General features: G+C 39.8%; 1 protein-coding gene across 23 annotated transcripts in view; it reads left to right on the forward strand.

Annotated features, from left to right (window-relative positions):
• TTN (titin) overlaps positions 1–15,938 on the forward strand; it is a 359,167-nt gene that overhangs the window by 25,095 nt on the left and 318,134 nt on the right. For 22 of the 23 annotated variants that reach the window (XM_061608344.1, XM_061608325.1, XM_061608332.1 and 19 more), the window contains exons 11-28: positions 529–675; positions 1,118–1,258; positions 2,380–2,661; positions 2,781–2,906; positions 4,178–4,459; positions 4,763–4,828; positions 6,360–6,618; positions 6,968–7,028; positions 7,131–7,352; positions 8,539–8,681; positions 9,477–9,679; positions 9,829–10,059; positions 10,527–10,771; positions 12,259–12,482; positions 12,582–12,746; positions 12,842–13,010; positions 13,502–15,192; positions 15,330–15,611. In XM_061608344.1, coding sequence (XP_061464328.1) covers positions 529–675; positions 1,118–1,258; positions 2,380–2,661; positions 2,781–2,906; positions 4,178–4,459; positions 4,763–4,828; positions 6,360–6,618; positions 6,968–7,028; positions 7,131–7,352; positions 8,539–8,681; positions 9,477–9,679; positions 9,829–10,059; positions 10,527–10,771; positions 12,259–12,482; positions 12,582–12,746; positions 12,842–13,010; positions 13,502–15,192; positions 15,330–15,611 — 4,939 coding nt within the window. The remainder of the gene's footprint in view (positions 1–528; positions 676–1,117; positions 1,259–2,379; positions 2,662–2,780; positions 2,907–4,177; positions 4,460–4,762; positions 4,829–6,359; positions 6,619–6,967; positions 7,029–7,130; positions 7,353–8,538; positions 8,682–9,476; positions 9,680–9,828; positions 10,060–10,526; positions 10,772–12,258; positions 12,483–12,581; positions 12,747–12,841; positions 13,011–13,501; positions 15,193–15,329; positions 15,612–15,938) is intronic. The other variant, XM_061608336.1, reaches the window with a different exon arrangement.

Consider the following 15,938-nt stretch of genomic DNA (forward strand, 5'->3'; position numbering starts at 1 on the left):
AGAAAGGGCCTATTGTGTTGGCTTAACAAACTGACAATGAGCTCCGCAAACCTCAAAAATCACATTTGGTAACTTAGTTTGGTTTGCAGTTCCAACATATATTACATTATTTCTGCAACTAGTTCCACATAGATATCCAGCACAATGTGATTACAGAAAGTTCATTTGTGGTGATATATGCATCTAAATACTCTCACTAATTGGTGAAATTGGATGTGAAGGTAATTTTAAGCAAGCAGATAAATGAGTATTTTTCTGCTTAATTTCAAAATTGATTCCCCTTCACCAGTTTCAAGTATGGTGGAACTCTACGGAAAGTAATGATGTCATATAGGATTAAGATGGGACTGTGCACAGCCCTTACATAATACTAATTTTAGGTTCTGCAAAGAAATTCTATTGTTTTTGTCTCTTCATAATCCCTTGTGCTTTGCCGATCCTTGCCTTGCTTCTTCCTGATGCCCTGTTAATAGTTTTGCAACACCATATCATATTTAATCACACCTTTCTTTTTACGAAAAATATCAGATGAGGAAAGAAGTTGTGAAGCCCGTGAAACCTTCTGTACCTAAGGTAGTAATTACTGCTGATAAACCCAAAGTGCCCACCATAGCAGTAAAAACAACAGAAGGGATTGCAGCCAAACAAGAACAAGTCCACCTTATCCAAGAAAAGGTGAATACACCTGCTGGTGATGTGATAGTCATTCTCATATCCCATCCTCATATTGACATTCTCATATGCCTTCAATAAATGTACTAACTTTTTAATACGCTGCTGGTGTTGGATTTCTTAAGAGAAATGGAAAGTGGTATTTTTCCCCATTATGGTGTTCCCTAATATGTTCACAGCTTCCCTGGGATAACATTTCAGGCTTTAAAAAATTCATATACTAAATTGCATCTTAATTTTCTAATGTTTGACTAGTAGGCTGATTAAATAACCAAGCATCAGCATTTATTCTGTACAGGAGCTAGGCCATTCTACTGGGGACCAGGCCTTTAATCTTGTTAACCTCTCCCTGTCCATGCATTCCAAGTGTCATCCCTTATTTTGGTACCTTTTGTGTTTGAGATGTTAATGTGTCTTAAACTTCTGTTCTCGCTATAATGATCAGATGATAAGAAAGGAGGCTGAGAAAACTGTCGTAGCTCCGACAATCATTGCTGTTGACAAACGCAGGGAGCAAGATAAAATATCAAGAACTAGAGAAGAAGTTGCTGTCAAAAGAGAACAAATTCATCTAGTTCACGATCAGGTGAATAAAGCTTTCAAAAATGTGAAATGCACTTATGAAAGTTTTTTTTTAAAAAACTAAACATCCACACCTGCAGAATGCCATTTGCAATGGCTTGTGTGACATTGTTCTATCACAACAAATGTGCCCCCTTTGAAATAGGTAGCTTTTTTTAAAGTATAATTATTTTACAGGTATATTTTTTGTTACTCATGGGTATAGCTAGATGAAATAGAATATTAAGAAAATAGCAAACATTTCGTTTCTAGCTCCTTTTGTCATTAGGGCCAAGGTTCCAAAATAACTTATTTAAACTAATAATCTACTTTTTTTAAAAAGCCACAAGATCTTAGTTCAGTGCATTAAAAAAACAGTTTAAATAATGATTTGTCATGCACTTTAAAAGGGAGAGTCTCAGGCAAACCTATGATAATTTAGTCAAGAGACCATGCAGAAGACCAAACTACCCTGGAAGTTAATTTTTTTGAGACAGGAGTTATCTGTATCATTCTGTCAAGAGCTAAGGAGAATTGTACCACACAGCAGGTGCAGATATAGTAAAATGTAGTAAAAAACCATCCAAGGTCTTTTTAAAATACGTGTTGCAAAATTATCTGTACAATTTTCTGAAATGCTAGTGCATTTGTGCATATATGTTTTTGTCTGCAAGTCTTCATATGCATTGAGCTTATTATATATGGGTTTCAGAAAATGTTGCTTTTTTATATGTGCATGTGCACACCCACCCACCCACACCTCTACATGTAAGTATTCAATAGGAGCAGACACCTGGGGTAGGGGAAAATGCTTGCATCTGTCTTCAAATACAGTATTAGATATACTGTATTTATACATTTATCTGTCTGCATTGTGTACAGTGGAATCTTTCATCCTTCAAATCTGGATATTTCAAATGCACATGAAATTTGTTTTCAAGAAACAGGGGCTCCAGAATGCCTGGGGCCATTAAATATATATACATATAGTAGTAATAGGGAGTCCATGAGATATAAATATGGAATAAGGAAGCATCTGGATTATGGAATAATGAATAAGCAAAGTGCCTCCATGTCTGTCTTCTGCACTAACCATTCTGTCAATAGCCTAGATATGTGTCAATATTCTATAAATGTTACCTTTAGATTGGTGTTGGCAAAAAAGCTGAAGCTGTAGCCACAGTTGTTCATGCAGTTGATCTAGCGCGCATTAGAGAACCAAGAGAGGCAGATTATGGTGAAGAAGCTTATTCTGAACAGGCAACTTTGGAATATGGATATAAAGAGCATGCTTTACCAAGACGGGTTGTTGAGTTACCACCAGAACATCATGTTGTCAGCAAACCAGTGAAAACTGAGGAGGTTCACGTTCCTCCCGAGAGACACATTGCAGCTACTGAAAAAACGGGAATGGCTGTTTCGACACAGGTGAGACTCAAGTTTAACCATGCAGTCATTCTAATGGCTGTTGAACATCTCTGTTTCTGTTTTATGTATTTGGCAAAAGGCATCATTTTCTCAACAAAGCATTTTGTTGGTTAATGTAGATTAAAAGGACTGCAGAAACATCATTCGAAAAATCAATCCATGTGGAACACACACGTCCCCGCACAGCAAGCCCTCATTTTACAGTTTCAAAAATTACTGTTCCTAAACCAGATCATACTTATGAGGTAAGAGGAAGAGGGAGGGGAAGGGTGTGTTCAGCAAACAGCTATGCTACCTGAAACAACCACTATATGCACTTGGGCCAGAAAACACAGTAGCCCTCGGGTGTATGTGGGGGGAGGAGATTTGTGGATCCTGCCCATAAGTCATTCTCCTCCCACCCCATCCTCCAAAATCTAATATTAAAATGCTACAGGTAAAGATAAGGCATTATTGATGCTTTTAGTAGACTATTCTCTGTTAAATAGAATATATTCATGCAGATCTATCTGCATAAGCAGTCTGTAAAGTCACCTGAGATACTCAATTTTTATTGACCAAGTGATCATAATAATATTAGCTCTCATCCAGAAAGAAACAAGATGATGGAAGGTGGGGAGAGGGAAAGGAATCCTAAATAAAATGCTATATGCCTGGCAAACTCCTTTCTTCTCAAGAAGAGTAGAAAATTCTCTCTAAATGTTCACCCCATGCTTTAATTGAATAATTCATAAAATGATACTTTCTTTCTTCTTTCTTCTGCATACTAAATTAGTTTAGGAATTAACATACTATACATTCATAATACATGCTATACGATATGCCTCCACTAGAACTTTATGCTTTTGCATTACTTTAATATTCCTGTTGTCCTATTTCTAGATGATATTTTAATTGTGTCCTTCACAGGTATCATCCTGTAATGATCCCATCTAGTTCATGTGTAGCATTCAGATTTGTGTTGTCTCTTCATCTTTACATTATGAATGCACCTTTTTTTAACCCTCAATTAATCTAAATAATGCAAAAATGTTGTGGGAATTACTAATTTGGTTTCCAAATAATTTTTTTAGTAAACAAACATATATGTATTGTATGCCTAATATGTATGCCTAAGTGGAAGTAAATTAGTACACTTAGTTTGTATGTTTGAATATTTACCATGAAATCATGGGTAATATACTCTGAATTTCTGTCTAACGAGGCCTAAGGTCAGGTTATATGACCCTTATCACCCTTGTTGCTCCTTAACAGCAAATCCCGAATAATCTCTCATTTTCATTTGAATAATGTAAAAATATTAAAACACGGTTTCTCATAATTTCAAAAATTAGAGCAGCAGCTAATTGATGATAGAAAAAATAATTGATTAATTTTAATCTTTCAAAAAGTAACAGTTACAATAATGGAATGGTGTTCCTTTCTACCCTTTTACATGTATTTGCTTGGCTAATATATTGTGCAACTTTTTAAAAAAATAGCAAAGTGGTAACTCTCTTTCTTTTGGGTTGGTTAGGTTTCAATAGCAGGATCTGCTATAGCTACTCTGCAAAAGGAGTTGTCAGCAACTTCTGTTCCAAAGATCACCAAGTCTGTGAGGCCTCGTCTTGCAAAGTCACCTGAACCCAGAATGCTGGCAGAAAAAGTAGTCTCCCCTCAGTTTCCTTTTGTAGAGACCACAGACACCTATCAGAAGCGTTACGGTACAGAAATGAAAAGAGAAATAGGTGTGAGCGTGACAGGTGGTCTGGTGCGGGAACGAGAACACATTGAATTAATGCAAGAAGGCGAACCACAGGTTTGTCATCAAACGCATTCCAACCATCCATATTTGCATCCAGAGTAACCTGGCATGTTTACAACTTTCCTTCATTACCACCCTCTTTCCCCCTTAAAATATATCTTCCCTACTGACTTTGTGTACCATGTGTAGTGATTCTTGTGTTGCACCATGCAATGCTAAAGATCCTAGGATCATTTTTTGTCATAGCAAGCAGCAGAAAAGGATGGACAAGGAATCTTACTTGCATTCTTATGCATGCTGTTGTTCACTTTCTCAATTTTGCATGTCATGTGTTAACTCAGCTTTAAATATCCCCAGGTGATTGAAGCTGCTAGAGTTCCTGTACCAGCAGAAGTTCCCGCCATACCCCCATCCATAGTAACAGTAAGTAGTAGATGTTTTTCTAATACAGCATTTGCACTTTTCCAACAGTAAACAGTTGCTGCCCTGGGCTCCTGCTGGGAGGAAGGGTGGGATACAAATTAAATAATAAATAAATAAATAAATAATCTGCTCTTTATTGTCCTCCCCCCCCAATCAAAATATGATGAAGCTCTGGTGCCATCTAGTGTGTGTAGTCAGTTGATGGACGCAAAGCAAGATCAATCCTAGAGGTTTTCAGCCAGTCATACGAAATGCCAGTCATATCCTCACTGACAAAAGTCAGTACTACAAGTGTGATGTGATCCACGTATGAAATTGCTGTGTACAAGGGTTTTCTCCATTCATTTCAATGGAGGGAGCAAATCCAAAGCACAGACAAATGCATGTATGGGTCTGTTCTCTTGGCTGAAATGAATAGTGGAAGCTGTGCATGCCAAACTCCATATACACAGTGGTGACTAATTGCTGGGTTGGGATGTCCTACTGGAAATAAGTCTTACTGAAACAATGGAATTTACCTGTGGTTTGGGGCGGGGGGAAGGGCTAGAATGATTCACCAGAACTTTCTTAAGTGTCACTGTTTGCACCTTGACAGTCAGATGGTGAGTTGCCATGGGTTCAGCAGATTCGATTCTAGAAAGTTGTGAAATTGTGCCCTTGTCATGCCTGTCATTGACTAATAATAATTGCAGAGCTGAAAAACACCTGAAATCTTGATTGTATCAGGATCTACCACTCTCAAAGTGCCTTTTATCAATATAATAGAAGAATACAAGGCCAATATACCACAGACAGAAAGCAGCAGAACGTGAGGTGAACCAATACCATGGACCTATATGACCAACTAATAGTGCTTATATAGGAAAAGTGAATATGGGCTACCTTTTTTCAAAAACAACAACAACCTGATAAGCTCAGTCAACCAAACAGAGGAAACATTCTTCACAATGTCACCTAGTTGATTAAATCCTGAGCGTGTAAACAAGGCTCATCAACCAATTCCTTGAGATGATATGTTGCATAGTTGTGCATACTACGTCCATTTTAGATCAGCATTTCCAGCCTAACCAATAGAATGCTGCCTCTGAACTGACCAGTCCCAGAGCAAATCACAGGCAAGGTTGGGCATGTACAAGGATTTGACTGCTGGCCAGTTCTGCCTTGGTGTGGCCTTATATAGAAACCAAGCTGAAGAACATTTTTTGCATTGAGGCTAAAGCCACATATGACTTCTTTCTGCTAGAATTTGTCAAGAGTACAAATGGAGATTCTCTGCTGGTTGCTAGTTAACCAGGTTGCAAAGCAACTCTGCCAACAGTCCTAGACAAACCATATTTAAAGTTGTGATGATTGTTATTCAATTTCTATGCACTGAGCAGTGCATCAATGTTTATGCACTATGCACTGGGAGCTGGAGTGTTAATTCAATGATAATAATTTTAAAGTAAAGAGCTATTTTCCTGCCCTTTTTTTTAAAAAAACCGTTGTTTATTATCAAATTATATGAATACTCTGAATGTGTCTTATCTAGGTCCTGAAAAATGTGACTGTTATGGAAGGAGAGTCTGTCATTCTGGAATGTCGCATCTCTGCATATCCTGCACCAACTATTTCATGGTACAGAGAAGACTATCACATTGAGAGTTCCATAGATTTTCAGATTACCTTTGAGGCAGGAGTGGCTCGCCTTGTGATTCGAGAAGCTTTTGCAGAAGACAGTGGAAGATTTACTTGCACTGCTACCAATGAGGCAGGAAGTGTCAGCACTTCATGCTACCTAGCTGTACAAGGCAAGTACAAAAAGTAACAATGATGAGACTTTGTTACAATAGCTGACAGATGGGCTACACACTAAATGAGAATGTTAACTGTGGTTTGTTAACCAAGAAGGATCCATAAGCATGATTAGATTCTGATTTGATTTAGTTTGATCCTGGTTTGATTTGAATACACAGTTTCCCATACTTGGACACAATACTAAACTATGGTTTGTGGAAAACCATAAGTAGAAGGAGGAGGGGAGGATTAGCATGCTAAACTGGGTCATAGGATCCCCCATTTTCTGACATCCTCAGTGACTCTGACACAATTCCCCAACATGGAAAGTATCTTGACATAAGTATTTAATTTTTTTAATAGTCTCAGAAGAGTTTGAGAGCAAAGAAGTTGTTTCTGCAAAAGTGGTCACAGAAGAAAAACGGTAATATTTTAAAGAGTGCTTGAATTGTAATTACTGCTTTCGTGCTTATCATCTAAAGGATCTCAACGTCTTCCTTTACCTTTTTTGCAATTGTTCTTCTAGCTACATGGAATCAAAAGATGTAGTGATGGCCGAGGTCACTGCTGCTGCAGAAGAAGAAGAAGTAGTATCCGGAGAAGCTGCCGCTCCCTACTTCATACAAAAACCTGTTGTGCAGAGATTAATTGAAGGTGGAAGTGTCATTTTTGAATGCCAAGTTGGGGGCAACCCAAAGCCACATGTTTACTGGAAGAAAGCTGGGCTTCCTCTTACTACAGGCTACAGGTGTGATATGAATTTTACAGTTGCATTCAATGTCTGCGTGATATGACATCTCAAAACAATTCATTTACTATATAATGCTGCTCAAATGGTGTAAAATAGGAGGTTATATCCAATATTGCATGAGCCAAAGGTAGCTTGCATAATGTATCTTTCCCTTCCCCAACTCCTTTCAGCCACCTGTACTCTCCCCCCCAAAAGCTCCTCCACAGCAACAGGAGGATCTACAAAACATTGTGGACTGTGTCTAATTTGGTACAAATCCCTAGTTTGGGGAAGGGAAGAATTACCCAAACTAAGGGCAGAAGAATCTTGGGCCAGTGAAGCACAAAACCTTTCTGCCCAAGTTTGGATGATGCCTCCTTCCACTGCATCCTCTTACAACACAGCCCATACTGTTCAGTAGGCCCTGCAGAAATTCTGCAGAGAGTGTTTTGGGGGAGAGGGTGGAGGGTGCAGGGGGATAGTGGAAGAGAAAGAGCTGTTTTGCTTTCCAACTGCTTGGATACAACCCCTGATTACTTACAGTGAACAACAGAGTTGATTTGCTTCAAGCCTCCACCAGGTGTTCATAAATAAAAGTAGAATGTAATTAGCTCATACAAAAAAAATGACAGTGTGATCTTGGTGTCTCAAACCTGACTCAAATGTTCAGTTAAAGCAGATGGACTGTACCATTTCGGAATAGGGATCACATAGTGGAAGGGCCCCCTCCCTCACATAAGAAACACACTGAATGGGGAAAGCTAACAGGTTGGACAGAAGGCTGGGATGGAAACTTCTTCTTAGCATGGTGACTTTTCACATCCTGAGAGCTTTTTACATGGGGGACCATGTGAACCCTCATTTGCACTGGAAAGGTCTTGAGAGCATTATCAGTGCTGGTCCTAGACTTTTTGCTCTTTGGAGCAGGTCACCAAATGCCATCCCTTCCTTATACTAGAGCCAAAATGTGGGCAAGTCTTGATGCACCATTCAGGCTTTCATTTATTTTGTCTCCCTCAGTTCTGCCTTCTGAAGCAGCCTTGCTGCATACTGTGGCCAGTGCTGAGACTTGTACCACATAACTTTTCTTGAACTGTTGAATCAGCTCTCAGTGTAGACGTTGAGACTTTTTTTTACATTTGCAATAATTCATGCCTTTGTAATTCTGCATTCTTATTACAGTTCTTTCCTTTTGTTCCTAAAGATACAAAGCGCTTCATAAAAAAGAAACTGGGGAATGCAGACTTGAAATCTCAATGACTTTTGCCGATGATGCCGGAGAATACACTGTTGTTGTTCGCAACAGATACGGGGAAGTTTCTGCATCAGCTTCCTTACTAGAAGAAGGTACGTGATAGGGAACTGGTGATTTTACAAAAAGATTGGTAAGAAAAGAAAAGCTAGAATAGCCACCTTTTGGGGCCTATGGGCACATTTACAAAATGTCACAAGCACCACACACACACTACACACACACACACCTGTTTTTGTAATGACTGCAATACAATTCTTTGAAGCCTAATTTCAGTTGGGGTATGGGACCCTGCAGGTGCTAGGAAAGGCCTCTGTGAGGCATCCACAGCTGCTGCATTGGGGTCCCCTGGGCTAGTTGTTGTCCTAAGAGTTGACAAAGTCATGAATGTCCAGTTTGATTGACTGGATTAACGTGGAAGGAAGGAGCAAGAGTTTCTTACACACAGTACACGAGAAAAGATCCCTGGATTTTATAAGGTATAGCTGAATGTGACAATGAGGTGTTAACAGGTATCACAAGAAGGATGATACTGACTATTCCTAGATGTTGACTTTCCCAATGGCTGCTTAACATTTTTGGTAATAGAACACACCAATGGAAATTTGTTGTGCTTGGTGGCCACATGTCTGATCCATACTATTTCCAACAGGCATGTCACAGTAACCTTACAAATCACATATAAATCCCAACAGTTCACTTGGAACCTTGTTAACATCCATGAAAAGGCATTCTAATTATAATGCAACCATCAAGGAAGGACAGAATTAGTGTCCCTAATTCAGCACAAAAGTGTACTGTTTAGGACCTTTCCCCTGTCAAATCAACACTCAGAGATTAACATATACTAGTATGGCAAATTTACTAAAATGAGTATGTTTTCATCTTAGCTGACTATGAGGTCTACCTAAAATCTCAACAAGAAATATATCAAACCCAAGTAACTGCATATGTAGGAGAGCCTAAAGTGGCTGCAATAGCCCCACCAACTTTGTATGCTGACTATGAAAAAGAATATGAAAAAGAACAAGCTCTAATTAGGAAGAAAATGGCAAAAGATACTGTGCTAATCAGGACTTTTGTGGAAGAAGAGGTAAGTCTATTACATTAGTCATTTTTAATTTCCAGACATTTCAGTTCTGTTTTCCTCCTTTCTTTGCTTCATTGGTTGTCCTGAAAACTGGAATATATCCATCATTAAAGAGACTGACCACTTGCTTCCTTTTGCTTTCTTCTTGGTAGGAATTCCACATTTCTTCCTTTGAAGAAAGACTTATCAAAGAAATTGAATACAGAATTATTAAGACCACCTTGGAAGAACTCCTTGAAGAAGATGGAGAAGAAATGGTGGTTGACATATCTGAATCCGAAACAGCTGAAGCAGGATTTGAACTGAGATTAAAGAATTACAGAATCCTAGAGGGAAGCGGCGTGACCTTCCATTGCAAGATGTCTGGATATCCATTGCCTAAGGTATGTGTATACACTGTAGAGTAGAACAAAAAATACGCTGTTTGCACTCCCTCTACCCTATTTATAAAAGGTTTGTGCAAGAGCCAGTTCTTCATCTTCCTGATAGTAACAGGCAAAACCAATTTGCAGAAGCCACAAATTTGGTAGTTAGCAAAAGTAATACATATGAAGGTTTAAATGCTGTTCATAATAGCTACATGAAAACAGCTGTAATTTGGGTATGATAGAACAGGTGTTCTTTGTGTCTTTTCATGTGTAGGTTTTATTTTGTGTGTTTTTATATGTATTGTAAATAAAGAAAAGAAAGAAGGGATGCATCTTCACACATTTTCTTGTGACCAAAGCAACTAAAGCAGTACGAAAGCCAACGGAGCATGCCATGGGAAATTCAAGGCAATTATATGGAACCTCAGGCCACCCTCATTCTTGCCATGTACATGGTTTTGTAACTTTCTTTTTTAATGCAGATTGTGTGGTACAAGGATGGCAGGCGTATCAAGCATGGAGACCGCTACCACATGGAGGTTCTACAAGATGGCAGAGCCAGCCTACGTTTACCTGTTGTATTACCTGAAGATGAAGGCATTTACACTGTCTTTGCCAGTAATGTAAAAGGAAATGCCATATGCTCTTCAAAATTATATGTTGAGCCTGTTGGACCAACTGGGTCTCCAGGTTATATCCCATCACCTGAAATGATTAGAAGATATCGGTAAGAATAAGGCACAGCCCTGAGTTCGTTATTACTGTGATCCTGTGGGGGCCCACCTAGCCCCTAGATTATATTTTTTCCCACCTCCCACCCCATATCATGGGTGGTGAACCTGTGACCCACCAGATGTTGTTGGACTACAACTCCCCTCATTCCTGACAATTGGCCATGCTTTCTGGGACTGATGGGAAACAGAGTCCAATAATATCTGGAAGGCCGCAGATTTACCACCTCTGGCTAGGATGATTGCCCATGGTCACATGCAAGCAGTATTTTGTGAATAGGAGACTTTATTTTTTAGCAATACCCTTTGAATTGTTGTTGAAGAAGAAGCATGACATGTGGGAGTAGACATTTCCCAAAGCTGGACTTGAGCTGTTTCTAATATCATGGAATCACAGTCACAAGAGCTGTCTTCTTGCATCAGCTGTGTTTTAAACACAGGCATTAATATGCAATAGGTCCTTCATCAGGACTTAGTCTTTAATCTGAAGGTCTTTTTTTGCAAGGACAGCCTGATTTTAGATTTGTGTATGACCAGGTGCATTTTAACTATAGTGAGCCAGGCTGCTGAGGCCTCGTGTTCATGAACTTATCAGCTGGGAAAGGAAAGGCGGGCAGAAGAGCATCTGAAAATAATGTGGGACTGATCATTTGCTAAGCCAAATGGATGAGGCCATTGTAGTTCTGTTTCCTAGCTGCTTCCTCTCAAATGTACAGTAGTGTGCTGAATGGCAAATAATCAAAACCATGTCTAGATAGTTCCTCTCTTCTCTGATTGTATTGCCTTAAGCAGCATCTGCTCCTAACCCTTGGTTAGTAGGCAGATTAAACAATCTGACAAAATTGTATTAAGCATCTCAAGTGCAGAAGTTATTCTTAGCATAATTAGACTGGTTGCATAATTCTAAGTGTGGAATGTTGTGATAGCAGGTTCTGAATACTGCATGTAAAACTCTAGTTTCAAATATGCTACAGGTAAAAGTCTAGAATAGTTCATACCCTACACTGTTATGTAACTGTTGCTTTCAGTGACAGAGGTGTCTATATTTTCATCACATTGAATGGTATCATGTGTAGTGTATAGACATTTAGCACATGTTTATAAGGAGGATAAAGCTCTCAGTGGCTACTAACAACGATGGCTGTATTCTCCCTCCACTGTTGGAGTGAGCATGCCTTTTAATACCAGTTTCTGGGAATCACAAATGAGAAAACTGCTGTTGTACTCAGCTCCTGCTTGTGGGCTTCTGAGAGGCATCTGGTTTGCCACTGTGAGAACAGGATGCTGGACTAGATGGGCATTTGGCTTGATCCAGCAGGGATCCTCTTATGTTTTTATGTTTCAGTATTGTATGATTTATGAAAAACCCCACATGGCAGCACACTCTGATTAACTGCCTTATGCCCTCTTGAAGCAATCTGTTTACTTGAAGCAATACCATTGTTAACATGTGATTATATAGGATGGAATATTATGTTTCCAGGTCTCTCTCTCCTCGATCACCAAGCCGTTCCCCTGCCCGCAGTTCCCCTTCACGCTCACCTGCACGGAGGCTAGACGAGACAGATGAAGCACAGCTGGAGAGGTTGTACAAGCCAGTGTTTGTCTTGAAGCCCACATCATTTAAATGTGCAGAAGGGCAGACAGCAAGATTTGACCTGAAAGTCGTGGGCAGACCCATGCCAGAAACATACTGGTTTCACAATGGTATGAACGTCATCACTCGTCACGTAGCTCTCTGTAAAATCTAAGATTCACATGAAGGAAAATAATGCTCAAGTCTAAAATATATCTATATTTCCATAGGTCAACAAGTTCTTAACGATTATACCCATAAAATAGTGATTAAGGAAGATGGCACACAGTCACTGATTATTATTCCAGCTACTCCTGATGATTCTGGTGAATGGGTTGTAATTGCCCAAAACAGAGCAGGCAAAACATCCATCTCAATGACCCTGACAGTGGAAGGTATTTATTCTGCCTCTTTTTTGGAGATGGGTCTTTGAGTGCATTGGTCTCCCTCAATGTATTCCTCTGATAACTTGTCATCTTGTTCTTTTTAGCTAAGGAACACTTAGCGAGGCCACTGTTTGTGGAAAAACTGAAGAACATGAGTGTCAAGGAAGGAGACAAGCTGGAAATGAATGTGAAGGCCAGGGGCAACCCCAATCCTGACATTGTGTGGCTAAAGAACAGTGACATCATTGTACCCCATAAATATCCAAACATAAAGTAAGTCTTTATTTATTTATTTATTTATTTGGTAAATATATAATTAGCCTGCTTTATTTGTAATGGAGTGAAAGGAATTGTTTAATTATATACAAACATGTGCATATGCACACGCACACGGTGCAGTGTGTAATGGCTGCACAGCACCTAAAATATTTATTTATTTATTATTTGTTATTTATTAGATTTATATTCCGCCCTTCCTCCCAGTAGGAGCCCAGGGCAGCACACATGCCAATACATTAAGAAAATTAAGGGAAGCTCAATAAATTAATAAGAAAAAAAGAGTTCCTCTGAGTGTTTTGCATCCCTCACCAATAATCATGCAGTATTTCACAAATTTCCACAATACTAGCAGATAAGATCCTGAGGGTGCTGTTTATTTCCTTAGCAAGGTTTTGTGTAGGATTTGCTAACCATTAAAGGAAGATTGAATTGATCAAAAAGCCTGATGAAGAGCAAGTATTTACTTACCGCACTTTGTGTTTCAGAATTGAGGGAACTAAAGGAGAAGCTGCTCTGAAAATTGAGTCTACTGTGAAGCATGATGCTGCATGGTACACTGCAACTGCCATTAATAAAGCCGGACGTGACACTACACGGTGTAAAGTGAATGTTGAAGTTGAGTTCACTGAACCCGAACCAGAAAGGAGATTAATCATTCCCAAGGGGACTTACAAAGCAAAAGAAATTGCAGCACCAGAACTAGAACCTCTCCACTTGCGTTATGGTCAAGAACAGTGGGAGGAAGGTGACCTTTATGACAAAGAAAAACAACAGAAGCCATTTTTCAAGAAGAAGCTCACTTCCTTAAGGCTGAAGCGCTTTGGGCCAGCCCATTTTGAGTGTCGACTTACACCAATTGGCGACCCAACCATGGTAGTGGAGTGGTTGCACGATGGCAAGCCTTTGGAGGCAGCCAACAGACTTAGAATGATTAATGAATTTGGATATTGCAGTCTTGATTATGACGTATCCTATCCCAGAGACAGTGGAGTGATTACATGCAGAGCTACAAACAAATATGGTACTGACCACACATCAGCGACACTAATAGTTAAGGATGAGAAAAGCCTTGTTGAAGAATCTCAGCTGCCGGAAGGCAGGAGGGGACTGCAGCGCATTGAAGAGCTAGAAAGGATGGCCCATGAAGGCGCTCTTACTGGAGTTACAGAAGATGAAAAAGTGAAACAGAAGCCAGAAATAGTTTTGTTTCCTGAGCCAGCAAGAGTCCTTGAGGGTGAAATTGCTCGGTTCCGCTGCCGAGTGACTGGTTATCCGCAACCCAAAGTCAACTGGTACCTCAATGGTCAACTCATTCGTAAAAGCAAAAGGTTTAGACTTCGTTATGATGGAATCTATTACCTGGATATTGTGGACTGCAAATCATATGATACCGGCGAAGTAAAAGTAGCTGCAGAAAACCCTGAAGGTTCAATAGAACACAAGGTGAAACTTGAGATTCAGCAGCGGGAAGATTTCAGATCTGTGCTTCGCCGGGCACCTGAGCCTAAGCATGAAGCTCCAGCAACGGAGCCTGGCAAACTTTTGTTTGAAGTCCAAAAGGTTGACAAACCCATTGAGAAAACGACCAAAGAGGTGGTGAAGCTCAAAAGGGCAGAAAAAGTGAGCCATGAGAAAGTGTCTGAAGAATCTGAAGAACTCCGCAGTAAATTCAAGCGCAGAACTGAGGAGGGCTATTATGAAGCCATCACTGCTGTGGAGCTAAAATCTCGTAAGAAGGATGAGGCATATGAAGATCTGCTTAAGAAGACAAAGGAAGAACTTCTTCACTGGACCAAAGAGTTAACAGAGGAAGAAAAGAAAGCCCTTATGGCTGAGGGCAAAATCACTATTCCAACAATCAAGCCAGAGAAGGTCCAACTCAGTCCAAGCATGGAGGCTCCCAAAATATTAGAGCGCATACAAAGCCAGACAGTTGGCCTAGGAAGTGATGCCCATTTCCGTGTCCGCGTAGTAGGAAAACCAGACCCGGAATGCCAGTGGTTCAAAAATGGTGTGCAGATTGAGAGGTCAGATCGCATCTATTGGTACTGGCCAGAAGATAATGTTTGTGAGTTGGTCATCAGAGATGTAACAGCAGAGGACTCTGCCAGCATCATGGTGAAAGCTGTTAACATTGCTGGTGAAACCTCAAGTCACGCTTTCTTGTTAGTACAAGGTAATGTCCCTTTTTCAAATGGCATTGTCACTTTTCGAAAAGGGTCATTTGTCCCTTTTCAAATGGCATATGCTTTTTATGCTCAAACCATAGAATAGTCTTTCTCACTCTTCAGTCTTTTTTCATTTTCTTTGCAGCCAAGCAGCTTGTAACATTCACACAGACTTTACAAGACATCACTGCTAAGGAGAAAGATTCAATGGCGACCTTTGAATGTGAAACCTCCGAGCCCTTTGTCAAAGTGCAGTGGTACAAGAATGGCATGGAAATTTATTCTGGGGACAAATACAGAACTCATTCTGATAGGAAAGCTCACTTCCTTTCAGTGCTAATGATTGATAAGTCAGATGAAGAGGATTATAGCTGTGCCTTGGTGGAAGATGAATCTGTAAAGACAACAGCTAAACTAACTGTAGAAGGTGAGGACAAAGGTTACTTTAGCACGCAGTAATTTCTATTTCAGTTGCCATTTGTTACTATAGAAATGAAATATGGGCAGTGCTGTGTAATGGGTGGCTCCTGGTGTAGGCTTTTCAGACCATATGTACTGAGCTTTCCCCAAAGGTCAGCTCAAACAACCATCCTCACTAGCTGTGCATTCTGGGTGGTTGGTGAGCACTGAAACCAATTTTTCAAGTCTTGGAAGGTTTGCAGTGGCACAGTGAACTGAAATCAAGATGAATAACAGAGCAATCAGATTATTGTTCTGATGTTCAGCTCTAGTTAGTTTTGCAATAGCCAGTCTT

Source organism: Rhineura floridana, chromosome 2 (genome assembly GCF_030035675.1).
Source record: "Rhineura floridana isolate rRhiFlo1 chromosome 2, rRhiFlo1.hap2, whole genome shotgun sequence".
Classification (NCBI taxonomy): domain Eukaryota; kingdom Metazoa; phylum Chordata; class Lepidosauria; order Squamata; family Rhineuridae; genus Rhineura; species Rhineura floridana.